Source organism: Rhineura floridana, chromosome 11, assembly GCF_030035675.1.
Source record: "Rhineura floridana isolate rRhiFlo1 chromosome 11, rRhiFlo1.hap2, whole genome shotgun sequence".
NCBI classification, from domain to species: Eukaryota; Metazoa; Chordata; class Lepidosauria; order Squamata; family Rhineuridae; genus Rhineura; species Rhineura floridana.
This window is the reverse complement of record NC_084490.1, coordinates 23,372,847-23,385,471: the sequence shown is the minus strand read 5'-3', so window position 1 is coordinate 23,385,471 and position 12,625 is coordinate 23,372,847. Positions and strand designations below refer to the sequence as shown.

The 12,625-nt window shown below is 43.2% G+C and overlaps 1 protein-coding gene across 1 annotated transcript; it reads right to left on the bottom strand.

Moving 5' to 3' along the window:
* Positions 1-1,002: 1,002 nt before the first annotated feature.
* On the bottom strand, positions 1,003-6,959 carry SGF29 (SAGA complex associated factor 29). Its single transcript, XM_061590658.1, has 10 exons — positions 6,838-6,959; positions 5,936-6,014; positions 5,555-5,630; positions 5,314-5,386; positions 5,160-5,224; positions 4,073-4,202; positions 3,828-3,974; positions 3,017-3,052; positions 2,777-2,939; positions 1,003-1,259 (listed from the first exon to the last, which is right to left on the bottom strand). The coding sequence occupies exons 2-10, from the start codon at positions 6,008-6,010 to the stop codon at positions 1,143-1,145; spliced, it is 882 nt and encodes a 293-aa protein (XP_061446642.1). The 5' UTR covers positions 6,011-6,014; positions 6,838-6,959; the 3' UTR covers positions 1,003-1,142.
* Positions 6,960-12,625: the final 5,666 nt, after the last annotated feature.

The window sequence follows — 12,625 nt, the reverse complement described above, 5'->3', positions numbered from 1 at the left end:
CATGGACCACCTGAGTGAATCTCATGGATCACCAGTGGCCCACGGACCCATTTAGGCACTGCCGGTCTAACTTACAGAGAAGGAATTCTACACAAAGTCAGCTTAGATTTTACACAGGTTGCCAATGTGGTGCCTGTGAGCACACAGAGGCCCACAGAGACCCTCTGTGGCACCCACAGGGTTGTTTCCCTCCAATGAAATGAAGCTTGAAACAGGCGTTCTACTATAATAGAGTAGGTTGCAGATGCGCCCAGGGGCCCAAAAAGGGTTCGTAACAGAATTAGAATTGCAGCAACCGTTTTACCTCTCAAGCCTGTTGGGAGCAGATGGGTGGGGATTCTGAATTAAGATAAAGCTTTGAACATGCAATAGATGTTACAAGTGGGACCCACAAAGAAATATTGCAGGATGTACTCCATTTCATTCCCTGCCCCCAATCTGATTTTCCAGTTCCCCCCCCCCACCTGTTAGTTAGTCAGCACTCCCTGGCCACTGGGCACACCCAGTCCTCATTGGGCTGTCCTTGGGGGTCCCCTGTAAGATTTCTCCCCTACAGAGTTTTTGTACTTCTGCAAAACTCAGCATCCTCTGAGCCTGCTGACACCTGCCTCCTGTGTGCGGCTAGTGTTGTTTTGGCTACAGAAATGACAGCACTCATGGCTGGACACTGGAAATAAGAGGGAATGATAACTAAAACTACTTTCCATGCCTGGCAAGAACAGCCCAGTCACTCTCTTATCCAAAACTAAGATTCCTTCTACACCTTCCTTGAGAAGCCCATTAGTCCAGGCTCACACTGAATTTAGGCTGCTGGATTTAATCTCACATCTCTTTTTCCATGGCAATCTGGGGATCTACAGGTCTCTTCCCCACCTCAGCGACTGACTCTTCAACCAGGGGTATCTATTGCAGTCTCTTAGACTACTCCGAAAGGAGCGGCTGACTCCTACATAGTAAATTGCAACAGAGTTCCCTGATGAAAAACTGCATTGCGACTGATACTACTTTGATTAATAAATTTGTCTTCTGCCCCTGTCGATTTCTGCTCGTTTCTGCTTTATTAAATCTACGCTCGTAAAAGTCCGTTTGAGAGATCTGGTTCTTTGCCATGCCACATCACCAGCACCCAGTAGAGAGCGCTGTCACTTCTTCTTGGTTTCTTTGCAAGCCACCACATAACGCTGAGCCACGTTGAGGGGCGGAGAGTAGCCATCTGCATAGCTGGTGTCTTCAAACAGCACTGAGTAATCATCCTGAGGCTGAAGAGAGAGAGGAGGGAGAGAGTTATACATTCTCTCAGAGGGAACAGGCCCCAGGTCTATTACCTCAGGCTCCCGTGACCCAAACACACTCAGGCCAGAGTCAATTCACCTTAAGAGCAACATCAAACAACTAATTTGTGGGACAGCCCAGCCACACCCCTGACCTACTGCCAACTTGGTCAGAGTGGGCTGTTACCTATCCCATGCTCCTGATAAAAGCCAGCACTGGAATGCACAGAATCAAGAGAAATTGCAACAGGTTCACAACAGACAAAGTGGCAGTTGTTTTTCTAATATACTATTTCTACAGGAGTAGCTGTGTTAGTGGGTAGGAGCTAAAGAGTCTTATTGCACCTGAAAGACTAAAACATTGTTTTATGAACTGCCTTCAAGTCAATCCCAACTTATGGCGACCCTCTGAATAGGGTTTTCATGGTAAGCGGTATTCAGAGGGGGTTTACCATTGCCTTCCTCTGAGGCTGAGAGGCAGTGACTGGCCCAAGGTCACCCAGTGAACTTCATGGCTGTGTGGGGATTCAAACCCTGGTCTCCCAGGTCGTAGTCCAACACTCTAGTGTACACTTTTGTTGACTATAAAGTCCTATTTTATCAGATGTGTAATGCACAGTGAACTAACAAAACTTGCACTGTGGATAGGATCCAACTCCCTCAAGCAAAGGCACAAACAGCTAAGCTGGGAAGCAGGAGACACAGGATCAAGCCCTAATGTAGGGAAGGGCTGGATGACAGTAACGCACACATTTTCACCTCATAACTATGGTTCAGTATGAACGAGCCTCCGTCAGCTTCCCTCTCCTCTCCTGCATGGCTGCGATCAACCATGGTTTGAAGCTGGTTTGTTTCAGTAAACCACAGCTTAGAATAACCAGAGCATGTCAAGGCCTAGCCATAATGCCAAATCACAGTTTGGCATTACATCCAAGCAAGGCCATTATGTTTGAGAAGGGCCACTGCTCAGCAACAGAGCACACTACTTGCATGCAGAAGATCCCAAGTTCAATCCCCAGCATCTCCAGTTAAAATGGTTGGGTAGCAGAAGACTGAAAAGACCGCTGCTGAGAGTCAGAGCAGACATTACTGTGCTAGATGGACCAATGATCTGACGCCGTCTAAGGCAGATTTGTACGTTTATTAACACAGGAGATGTGGCGGTGGAAAACAGGTTAGATGGCTTCCAAAACAGATAAGGGAAAATCCATAGAGGCTAGGTCTATTAACCATGGATATTAGCCATGATAAGAAGTAGAAACTTTGTGCTGAGAGCCAGATATTGACAACAAACCACTGGAGATGGTGATCAAGGGACCGACTGGGAGCTTTCAGAAGCATCTGGCTGGATTCTGTTGGAAACAGACTTTTTGGTCTGATTTAAGCAAGGCAGGTTTTATGGTGGATGGGTCTATAGGAGTCAGTGTAAGACCAATGGGAGAAGAAGAGGCAGAGCCTCAGCTGGCACAGTGTGGACTAAAACTGTCCTGTGGCCTCTTCCTTACCCGCTGTGGTGGAGTGTGGATAAGTGCTCTGTAGAAGCAGGTAGTTTGTGGGTATAAGGCCAGGACCAGCTGATCTTTCTGGAACAAGGCCTCGGGGTCTGTTTCAGGGTTGGCCTTCCACTGGGGCAGGGGGATGATGCGGCGCCGGCTCAGGGTGTGGCGCCTGCAGAGAAGAAGTGGAAATTAAAATAGGCAAATCTGACAGCCCCCACCCCCCTCCACAATCCCTTCTTCACTTACTCCTTGCCTTCTTCATCAATGTCATCCACCTCATACCTGGGGAAGAGAACATGCCAGGTGAGAATTCAAAGTAATCAAAACCACATGAGCATAATGGAAAAAGATGTTCTTGCTGTAGTAAACATTTATGCAGCAAACACAATGCAACCCAGGTTTTGTGGTAAAATTGCCTAGATGGGGCCCTCCAGATGTTGGTTGTCACACAGAGGAGGGCCAGGATTTCTTCTTGATCATCCCAAAGTGCAGGAGTTAGAATAATGGGTTCAAATTACAGGAAGCCAGATTTCAACTGAACATCAGGCACAATTTCAAAATTGTTAGAGTGGTACGACAATGAAACCAGTTACCTAGGGAGGTGGTGGGCTCTCCAACGATGGAGGCACTCAACAGGCAGCTGGACAGCCATCTATCGGGTATGCTGTAACTTGGATTCCTGCATTGAGCAGGGGGCTGGACTCGGTGGCCTTATAGGCCCCTTCCAACTCTACTATTCTATGATTCTACAATAACTACAACCTCCATCAGCCTTAGCTAGCATGGGCAACAGTCTGGGATGGTGGGAGATGTAGTTCAGCAACATCTGGAGAGCCAAAGGTTCCCCACACCTAGCCTAGATTATTCAGAATGGTTAGATATTCTACATTACATCTTCCAGCAACGGAAGTTAGAATCATCTCTGTTAGAAAGTTATTTCCATGTACCTATTTTTGCACGCACTTGAGTTAGCACTCACAAATTATCATGATTAAAGCACCATTTTTTAAAATACTAGCTCAATACTTATAACCTCAGATCCACCAGACACACTTACTTGTTGGTGGCATGGTTGTAGCTCACAGCCTCAGCCAAGATCCACTGCTCATCCCCATCGACTGTCTTGACACGAGCAGCCACCTTGTCCCCTGGTTTAGCCACATAATCGCTAGAGGCAGGGATGGCACCACACAGTGGAGGAGGCCTGCAGGGGGAACAAAATAAAAGGGATGTAAGCATGGCTGATAGATAAGCAGTCAGAAGAGGTTCTCAGCACCCACTACACCCCCTCTGAATAATCACTTCTCTCCAGGTTTCCCGATCCACAAGGGAAGAGTCATGGCTGACTGCTGGAGGAGCGTCATCAACACGCCACGGCGCATGGTTTTACGTGGTGGCTCTGAGTCATTGTAGAGGCCAGCAATCTTGGCAGCTGTTAAGGAAAGAACAAAACTGATCAGAAGGACTTGGTTAGTATCCAGAAAGCTATTATGAAGAGCCTGCTGGATCAGGCCAGTGGCCCATCTGGTCCAGTATCCTGTTCTCACAGTGGCCAACTAGATGCCTATGGGAAATCCACAAACAGGTCCTGAGCACAAGAGCACTCTCCCCACTTATGATTCCCAGCAACTAGTATTCAGAGACGTACTGCCTCCAACAGTGGAGGTAGACAGTACATCTTAGGGGGTCTCAGACAATTGAGGCCACCACTTTGCTCAAGCTAAGTAGGTCTAGCGTGCTTGGATGAGAGACTGCTTGGGAATCACATGTACGCTGACTTGCGTCCCATGAGGGAAGAAAAGCAGGATATAAATGTAATAAAATAAAATAAAGAACCCCAACAGTGGCAGACTCAAAGCACCAGTCTGGCTGTTCAAAGTCAACTCTTCTGGTTAAGATTACAAAACATCTATTCTAGTCCTCCAAGGGAGTTTGGGTCAATCTCCTATGCTTCAGAACAACACGACAGCTCCACTCAGCTGGTCTGAATAATGTTATACATTTGTCTTCAATATTTCCATGTCATAGCTGAGACGAGATACCAAAGTCTTGTGCCTCCCTGTCCGCAAGGAATGATTGAAACTTCTTCCCTTTAAGTGTACCCATTGCCACTGAGCCACTGACAGGAAATTCTGAGTCAAAAGACTTAGAAAGACCCTCAATTGACATCTTTCATCTCCCCCCCCCCGATAAAGAAACTCAAGCTCACCCAAAGATTGCTCATGGAATACCTTGGAAAGCCATATACCACCAGGACCCTATTTCTCCTGTTCCCTTGGATAGTTAAAAAGCTGTTGTCTTAGCCCGGGATGGTTTGGGAACTATTTGCCTCAGGGCTCTAAAGCTGGTCACAGTTGAATTTGCCTTCTCGGGATCCTGCAGCACTCACCAATGCGGCGTTCTTCCAGAAGAGATTTAATTTCAGCTATCTTATCCAAGTCCTTGCGCAGGATACTAGAAAAGGGGGGCAAAAAGGTAAGCAAGAGTCAATGGAAACTTTAACAGGAAGTCAAAGTCTCCCAAAAGGGACATAACACACTCACTTGCATTCGGCTTCTGCATCAGCCTTGGCGGTTGTGTAGAGGCCACGTAATTTGGTCCGATAATATGGAGAGACTGAGAAGGAGACAAGACAAGATAGATAGCGCTGTACACAGGAGACCTAGCTTTCAGTCTCCCATGCCTCGTCCCTCACCCCTTAGGTATCTAGAATAGGAAGGCAAGGAAAGAATTTAGGCCTTGGGGAATATAAGACAGCTTTTGTTCAGTGGAGTCCCAACTCACTCTTGTTTTCTGTCTGCATCCTCTCATGTGTTTTCTGGATGTTCACAAGGTTGTGTTCGCTCCTTGATCGTTCCTCCTAGTGGGGAAAGAACTCTGGGTAACCTCACCAGCAATACAATTCCTGCTTGAACACACAGACTGTATTCACTCAACCTGCCACACTCAAACCAATTTTTCGCCCTTTCCTCAGCCAATTGTAACTATACAGAGCCTATGACGTGTCACCAAAACAAAATGGCAGCCAGAAATGAAAGATGCCCTCCATCCCAAGGAAATGCTGGAGAGGCCCTTCCTTCTCCTATGGGAGACAGCCACAACCTGGATGACTCTCTCTTTCTGACCCAATTCACTTCAAATTCTCAAGAAAAGCTATTGTATTACCTGCGTCTGTTTAATAAGCAGATGCAACTCCCCCAGGAGTTCAGCAATGCGGGAATCAGCTGATACCAGAGCCATATCGCTGAAGGGGATAAAGAAGAACAGGAAAGGAAAATTAACTCAATAACTGAATTCCTATACTGCCCTCTAGGTTGACTGTACTATTTCATTCTGTGTAAGTTCAGCTCCTCAACATGCAGCAAAGCAGATACATTTTCCCTGCAATCCAGAATTGGGCAGGGAGTGGGAATGGGGAGCTCTGTTTGTCACAAAAGCCAACTGACATGTTTCTTCAGGGTTGCAAAAGAGGTTGCAAAACAAAAAGAGATGTGAGTTTGCGCATGGATGTCAGACTGTTTGGTAGCTTGGGCAATGAGAACCTGAAGTAGCACGACTGTAGCATGGCTACCTTTCATTCTGGAAACTGTCAATAGCTTATTAAGGCAAAAAAAGCCACCATGGATGAATGTAACAAACAGATGTACTCATTTGTCTGCATGCTGTGTGAACCTGACATTGTGTCCACTGTAGAAAGTGAGAACACCAGATAATCCATACCCTTGATGGCACAAATCTGTTATTTTGAAGAAGCAACATAAATTATTTGGTATGTCTACTTTCACATCCCTCATCATTTCTTTCTTTCTTTTTAAAGTAGACTTCAGACTCTCATGCTGCAGTGCAGCTAAAAAAAAAATACCCACACAGAACCAGACTCCCAGCATGCACTGCAGCTGTGCACCACTGAAAGAAGCCAAAATCCCAACATGCAATGGGGGCTGGCAATGTACCACACCCTGCAGCCTTAATCACGTTTGCAGGCACACTGGAATAACTGGTGTGCACGCATGTTCAGCGTACACACATTTAATATACTGTATCTACATGCGTTCAATCATACATACATTCCGCCGTTTGCCCGTTGAGTAAAGCTCTACTGCATATCCCCCGATGCTTCTGCGGGCATTATGGGAACTGTCTTAGTTCCCGGATGCTACCCCAGCAAGCCCTGCCCTGTTGCCAATAGCTGGTAATAGCTTCAATGACGTTTCTTGAGTGCACCCGTCATTTTTGCGGCGCTTCTAGGAACTATTTTCGAAGGGGAAGTTTATTCCTTCTATAGGAGTCCCAGCAAATAGGGGGGCGTAACATGAAATGTCTCTGTTTTATCTGCACAGTTATATTTTATTTTGTTTGAGTGAATTGCAGATTTCTGCTCTGCTTCTGATCGGGTGCTTGAGTTGATTAGCCTCTCTCTCTGGGCTAATCCACTAATCTCTTTGTGGCGTTGAGAAGCGAGAGCCGAGCGGAAAAAGCAAAACCCCAGAAGACTACCCTTTTGAACACCTTTGTTACACTCTTGTCAACTCAAAAAAAACCTTTCATCTTGTATTAACTGCATCTTTCCATTGCATGCGGTTATTTCTCCCGTCCCCAACACAGTCGATCTTGATGTTTTTGGTATTCTTTTGTTTACTGCGTGTGGATGGTGAGCGTGAACCTAAAATACACACACTCTCATGTAAAACTGTCACTCCCGAGAAAAAGACAATGGAGTGAACGGCAGATGGTTATCAGGCTTCAATCAAAAGAGCCTAGCAGAGTTATCTTCTTGAAATAAAGAGAATTTACATGTTGGAATCTTACCCACCTTTCTCAAATGATGGAGGCTTGCATTAAACTATCAGTGCTCTTTGAAAATTAATTTGTGCATGTTATTAGCTCGATTCAAATAAACATAAGCGCTGCAATCCTGTGCATAATTATTTAGAAGGGAACCCACTGAACTAATTTCTGATTAGACACGGATAGAAAGGTATTATTGGTCTAGAATTCACAAACTCACTTTATATATATATATATATATATAAACGTAATTGTGATTAACCAGAGGTTTTTATTATATTAACAAAACGTTTCAGCTTCCACCTTCATCAGCTGCTAACATACAAATGCTGTTACCAAGGTGGCAATTACAGAGCTTTGATTTTTTAAAAATTTTATTTATTTATTTATTTATGTATATATTATTTTATGTATTTTAATTGCATTTTATGTATTTTAATGTTTTTGTGATTTTTATTGTGTACAATTTTATTATGTACGTGCTCGATTTTAATTGTAAGCCGCCCTGAGTGCCCTATTATAGGGTAGAAGGGCATTATAGAAATATTTAAAATAAAATAAATAATTCCTTTCTGAAATCAGTTTCTCAATAAATGTCTTCAATATTAAATAATTTCTATACAAAAAATTCTTTTGCTTGTTTTAGGTAGGGCGCATTCACCTTCATAAAAAAACTTGCGTGGTACACATCCAATTTTAATTGGACTGCTGATGTATCAATCATAGCATAGAGAGCCAATGAAAGCTCTTTCCTTTCATCCACCCCAGTTATATGCTCCAATTAGATGAAATTAGCCATTTTTAACAAACTATGTGTAATTGAGATAAAACTAGTTCTAGTATTTTTGTCTGGAAACTAATAAAAATGGGCAAGATACCAAACTTTAGTATTTATTGATACATTTGGTGTAGGGGAAGGATTTTTTTAAATGATTTCGTTATTGTCTGCAGGTCTAAGACTGGAAGGGTTGAGGGAGTGAAATTTAGCAATATTTAATTTTAAAAGATTGGGGGTTGTAGTTAACTAAGTTCTGCTCAGAGTAGACCCGTTGAAACCTAAGTTAGATAATGCCTATTAATTTTAATGAGTCTACTCTGAGTATGACTAGCATTGAATACCAACCTAGGGTTGCAAGCCTACTAGGGCTGCCAGGTCCATGGCCTGATCCTGATCCTGTATCTTTAGGAGAAGAGAAAGTCAGCCAAGTGCAGGTGGTCTGGCAACTCTGTAATGGGAAAAACCACAAGGTGGAATTCTCCCTTCCCCCTTCACAACTTTTAAAGATACAGAAGACCTATTGGAGGCCGGGCCTGGGAACCAAGAGGTTTTCTGTATCTTTAAAAGTTGTGCAGGGGGAAGGGAGAATTCCACCTTGTGGTTTTTCCCATTACAGAGTTGCAAGAACACCTGCACTTGGCTGACTTTCCCTTCTCCTAAAGATACAGGATTGTCCTGATGCTCAACCTATACTCTGCACAAGAGGCTACTGTAAGGACAGAATATGGAGAAACCGATTGGTTCCCCATCGGAAAGGGTGTGAGACGGGTGTATTTTATCACCCTATTTATTTAATCTATACACAGAACATATACGGAAAGCAGGATTGGACAAAGATGAAGGAGGTGTGAAAATTGGAGGGAGAAATATCAATAATTTAAGATATGCAGACGATACCATACTACTAGCAGAAACCAGTAATGATTTGAAACGAATGCTGATGAAAGTTAAAGAGCAAAGCACAAAAGCAGGACTACAGCTGAACGTCAAAAAGACTAAAGTAATGACAACAGAAGATTTATGCAACTTTACAGTGGACAATGAGGACATTGAACTTGTCAAGGATTATCAATACCTTGGCACATTAACCAAAATGGAGACAATAGTCAAGAAATCAGAAGAAGGCTAGGACTGGGGAGGGCAGCTGTGAGAGAACTAGGAAAGGTCCTCAAATGTAAAGATGTATCACTGAACACTAAAGTCAGGATAATTCAGACCATGGTATTTCCGATCTCTATGTATGGATATGAAAGTTGGACAGTGAAAAAAGCTGATAAGAGAAAAATCAACGCATTTGAAATGTGGTGTTGGAGAAGAGCTTTGCGGATACCATGGACTGCAAAAAAGACCAATAATTGGGTGTTAGAACAAATTAAACCAGAACTATCACTACAAGCTAAAATGATGAAACTGAGGTTATCATACTTTCGACACATCATGAGAAGACATGATTCACTAGAAAAAATAATAATGCTTGGAAAAACAGAAGGAAGTAGAAAAAGAGGAAGGCCAAAAAAGAGATGGATTGATTCCATAAACGAAGCCACAGACCTGAACTTACAAGATCTGAACAGGGTGGTTCATGACAGATGCTCTTGGAGGTCACTGATTCATAGGGTCGCCATAAGTCGTAGTCGACTCGGAGGCACATAACAACAACAACAAAGATACAGGATCAGTGTCAGGTCATGGACCTGGCAACCCTAAAGCCTACACATATTACCAGTAGCATACGAATAAATTCAGAAGTGCAGGGTCCCTTCATAATAAGTCATGCTACAACCCTTCACAGACACATCCCCATTTGCACTTTCCTCATCTCCCTTATTCTCCCTGTCATCTCGTGAATCCACTCTCCACTACAATAGATGTCTCTAGGAGCCAATCAGCATGAAAGGGGAGTCTGTGTGTTAGCTACTGAGAAGAGTCTTCTCAGTGGCCGAAGCTCCTTTCAGTCTGACTCCAGTCTGCACGAAAGGACAAGATCTTTGCACAATGGATGTATAATGTTAGTTAATTATAATGTGTGAATTACCCATTTAAAAGAAACAAAAACATCTGTTACATCATATTGTAAACTTTATTTGGAAAATCAATAAATAAAACATTATATACTACTACTAATAATAATAATAAAATAATCACAGGAATTCCAAACAAACGGATACTCCTCAGAATCTCAACATTTCTGGTATCAAAAAGGTGAAAGCTAAATGCAAAATCTGAGGTATTTCCATGGAGGGGAGGGGTCCTATTTATTTTGAGCAGTTGTACCCCAGTTTCTCTTCAAAAATGAACTTAAAGGGGCTAACAATAATTTAAAAAACCATCATAGAGTCATACAAATAAAACAAAAACAGTGGCAGGCATCAAAAGCAAGCATAGCCCATCAAATAATAAATCATTATATGGGGAAATATTGCTTATGAAGATGTGACAGTCATAGACAGACTGCCCAGTGTCTTAAAAATAGTTAAATGCCTTTCAAAAAATAAAACCCTGGCAAGAAGCCATCCCAAAAATTGTGCCCAAGAAGGGTTAAAGGAAAGATGCAGACCAGCGTCCCGATTCATTTCCTTGCAAATGGTCTGTGTTAGGACTACTTTTGCAGATTGTGTCTGTCATCCAGCATCCAAGGATTCCCCCCTCAATGCACCCCATGTTGCCTTCTGACTGCAGTTAATCATTGCTCTGCTTGCTTGTAGCAAATGAGAACAAACTGAACCTGGGCTGCTGATCCTAGATAAGATTGTACAGCACTGGCTAAGCAAGGACTGTAAATTACAGGGAAGGGATTCAAAAGATAACAGTCCATAACAAAAGCAGCTAGCTATGTTAACATCTACAGCTTAACCACTGGGAAGGCTGCTGCCCTAAAACAGAGGCTTTTTTAGGGTCACTTTGAAGGCCAACAATTTTATTATGGAATAAGCTTTTATGGACTAGTGTCCACTTGCATGATGTTATCTAAATACAAATATAGGGATGCTGGAACTGTAGTATAGAGGGGGGAAATGTAAACAGTGGGGCCACATTGCCATGAAATGCAAGAGATACAATCTGGCAAGTTTATGTCAAGCTTTAGGGCAGGCATAGGGAACCTGTTGCCCTCCAGATGTTGTTGGAGTACAACTCCTGTCATCCCTGACCACTGGCCATGCTGGCTGGGACTGATGGGATTTAGAGTCCAACAGCATCTGTAGGGCCACAGGTTAGCCACTCCTGCAGTACACAGTCAGTAAAACAGTGCTTTAGCATTGACAACCATGCAGACCTTTGAGTTACACTGAACTGTTTGCCAGGCTGGACTTTCAAAAATAAACTGAAAAATGCAACCACAGGGAAAGACATGTGGCCATGCACAAATATATGGTGTTATGGTGGGTGCAACACACAAACATTGGTCACTGCCTCTTATAAAGACTCTCCTCCCAGCCACTGAAAAAAAATAAACAGTTACTGCTAGAAAGAACAAAGGGGAAATGAAAATAATATGAAAAAATACCATATCATTTTGCTTGGGGAAGGTTACTGAAACTTTCATGATTAATATCTACAGTAGAGCTTCCTTGGGGGGGAAACTCAAGTGGGGCGGGGGGGGGATCAAGGAAGGTGATTAATGTTTTCTGATTAAGTTATTATTTACCTAAAACAGAAACAAAACACTTCTGTTCTCAAGAGTACTCCTGTGGTTGCTGATCACGAGATGGGAGTTGTTTCTTCTCCCCCAGCCTAAGCCCTGGCCATCGTTTTTCTAGGTTTATGTGGAGCTAATAGCTAAATACAACTTTAAAGTGTGCTGATGGCTTGAAAATGCTTGCTCAAATGAATATTGATGGCTGATGGCACGAATATACATATTGGACAAATACCAACCACTTGGGTGCAGTTTTGGAGATGAACATTTTGGAATGTAGCCAGAGGGATCCTAGTCTGGCAGCACAAATTAAATGCATGTGTACTCAGAAATGTCCCATTGATTTCAGTGACTTTAGAAATAAATCCCATTGATTTATCCCAGGTAAGTGTGTACAGGATTGCAGTCTGAGTTTTGCTGTTGACTGGCAAAAAGTAGCTTTGGGGAGTTGCGGTGGTATGCCATTGCTTTTGAAGAAGTGACGACCCTTTAAAACAGACTTGTACCATCTCTCTGGGTACATGCTCTGATTGTACATTTGTAAATAAATAGCTCTCACAAAATGTCACAAGACTGTCAAAGGCAGGGAGAATGGAACACTGATCAAATAGTTCCTTGCTAAACACCCAAACATGTCATTTTGTTAGTTTGC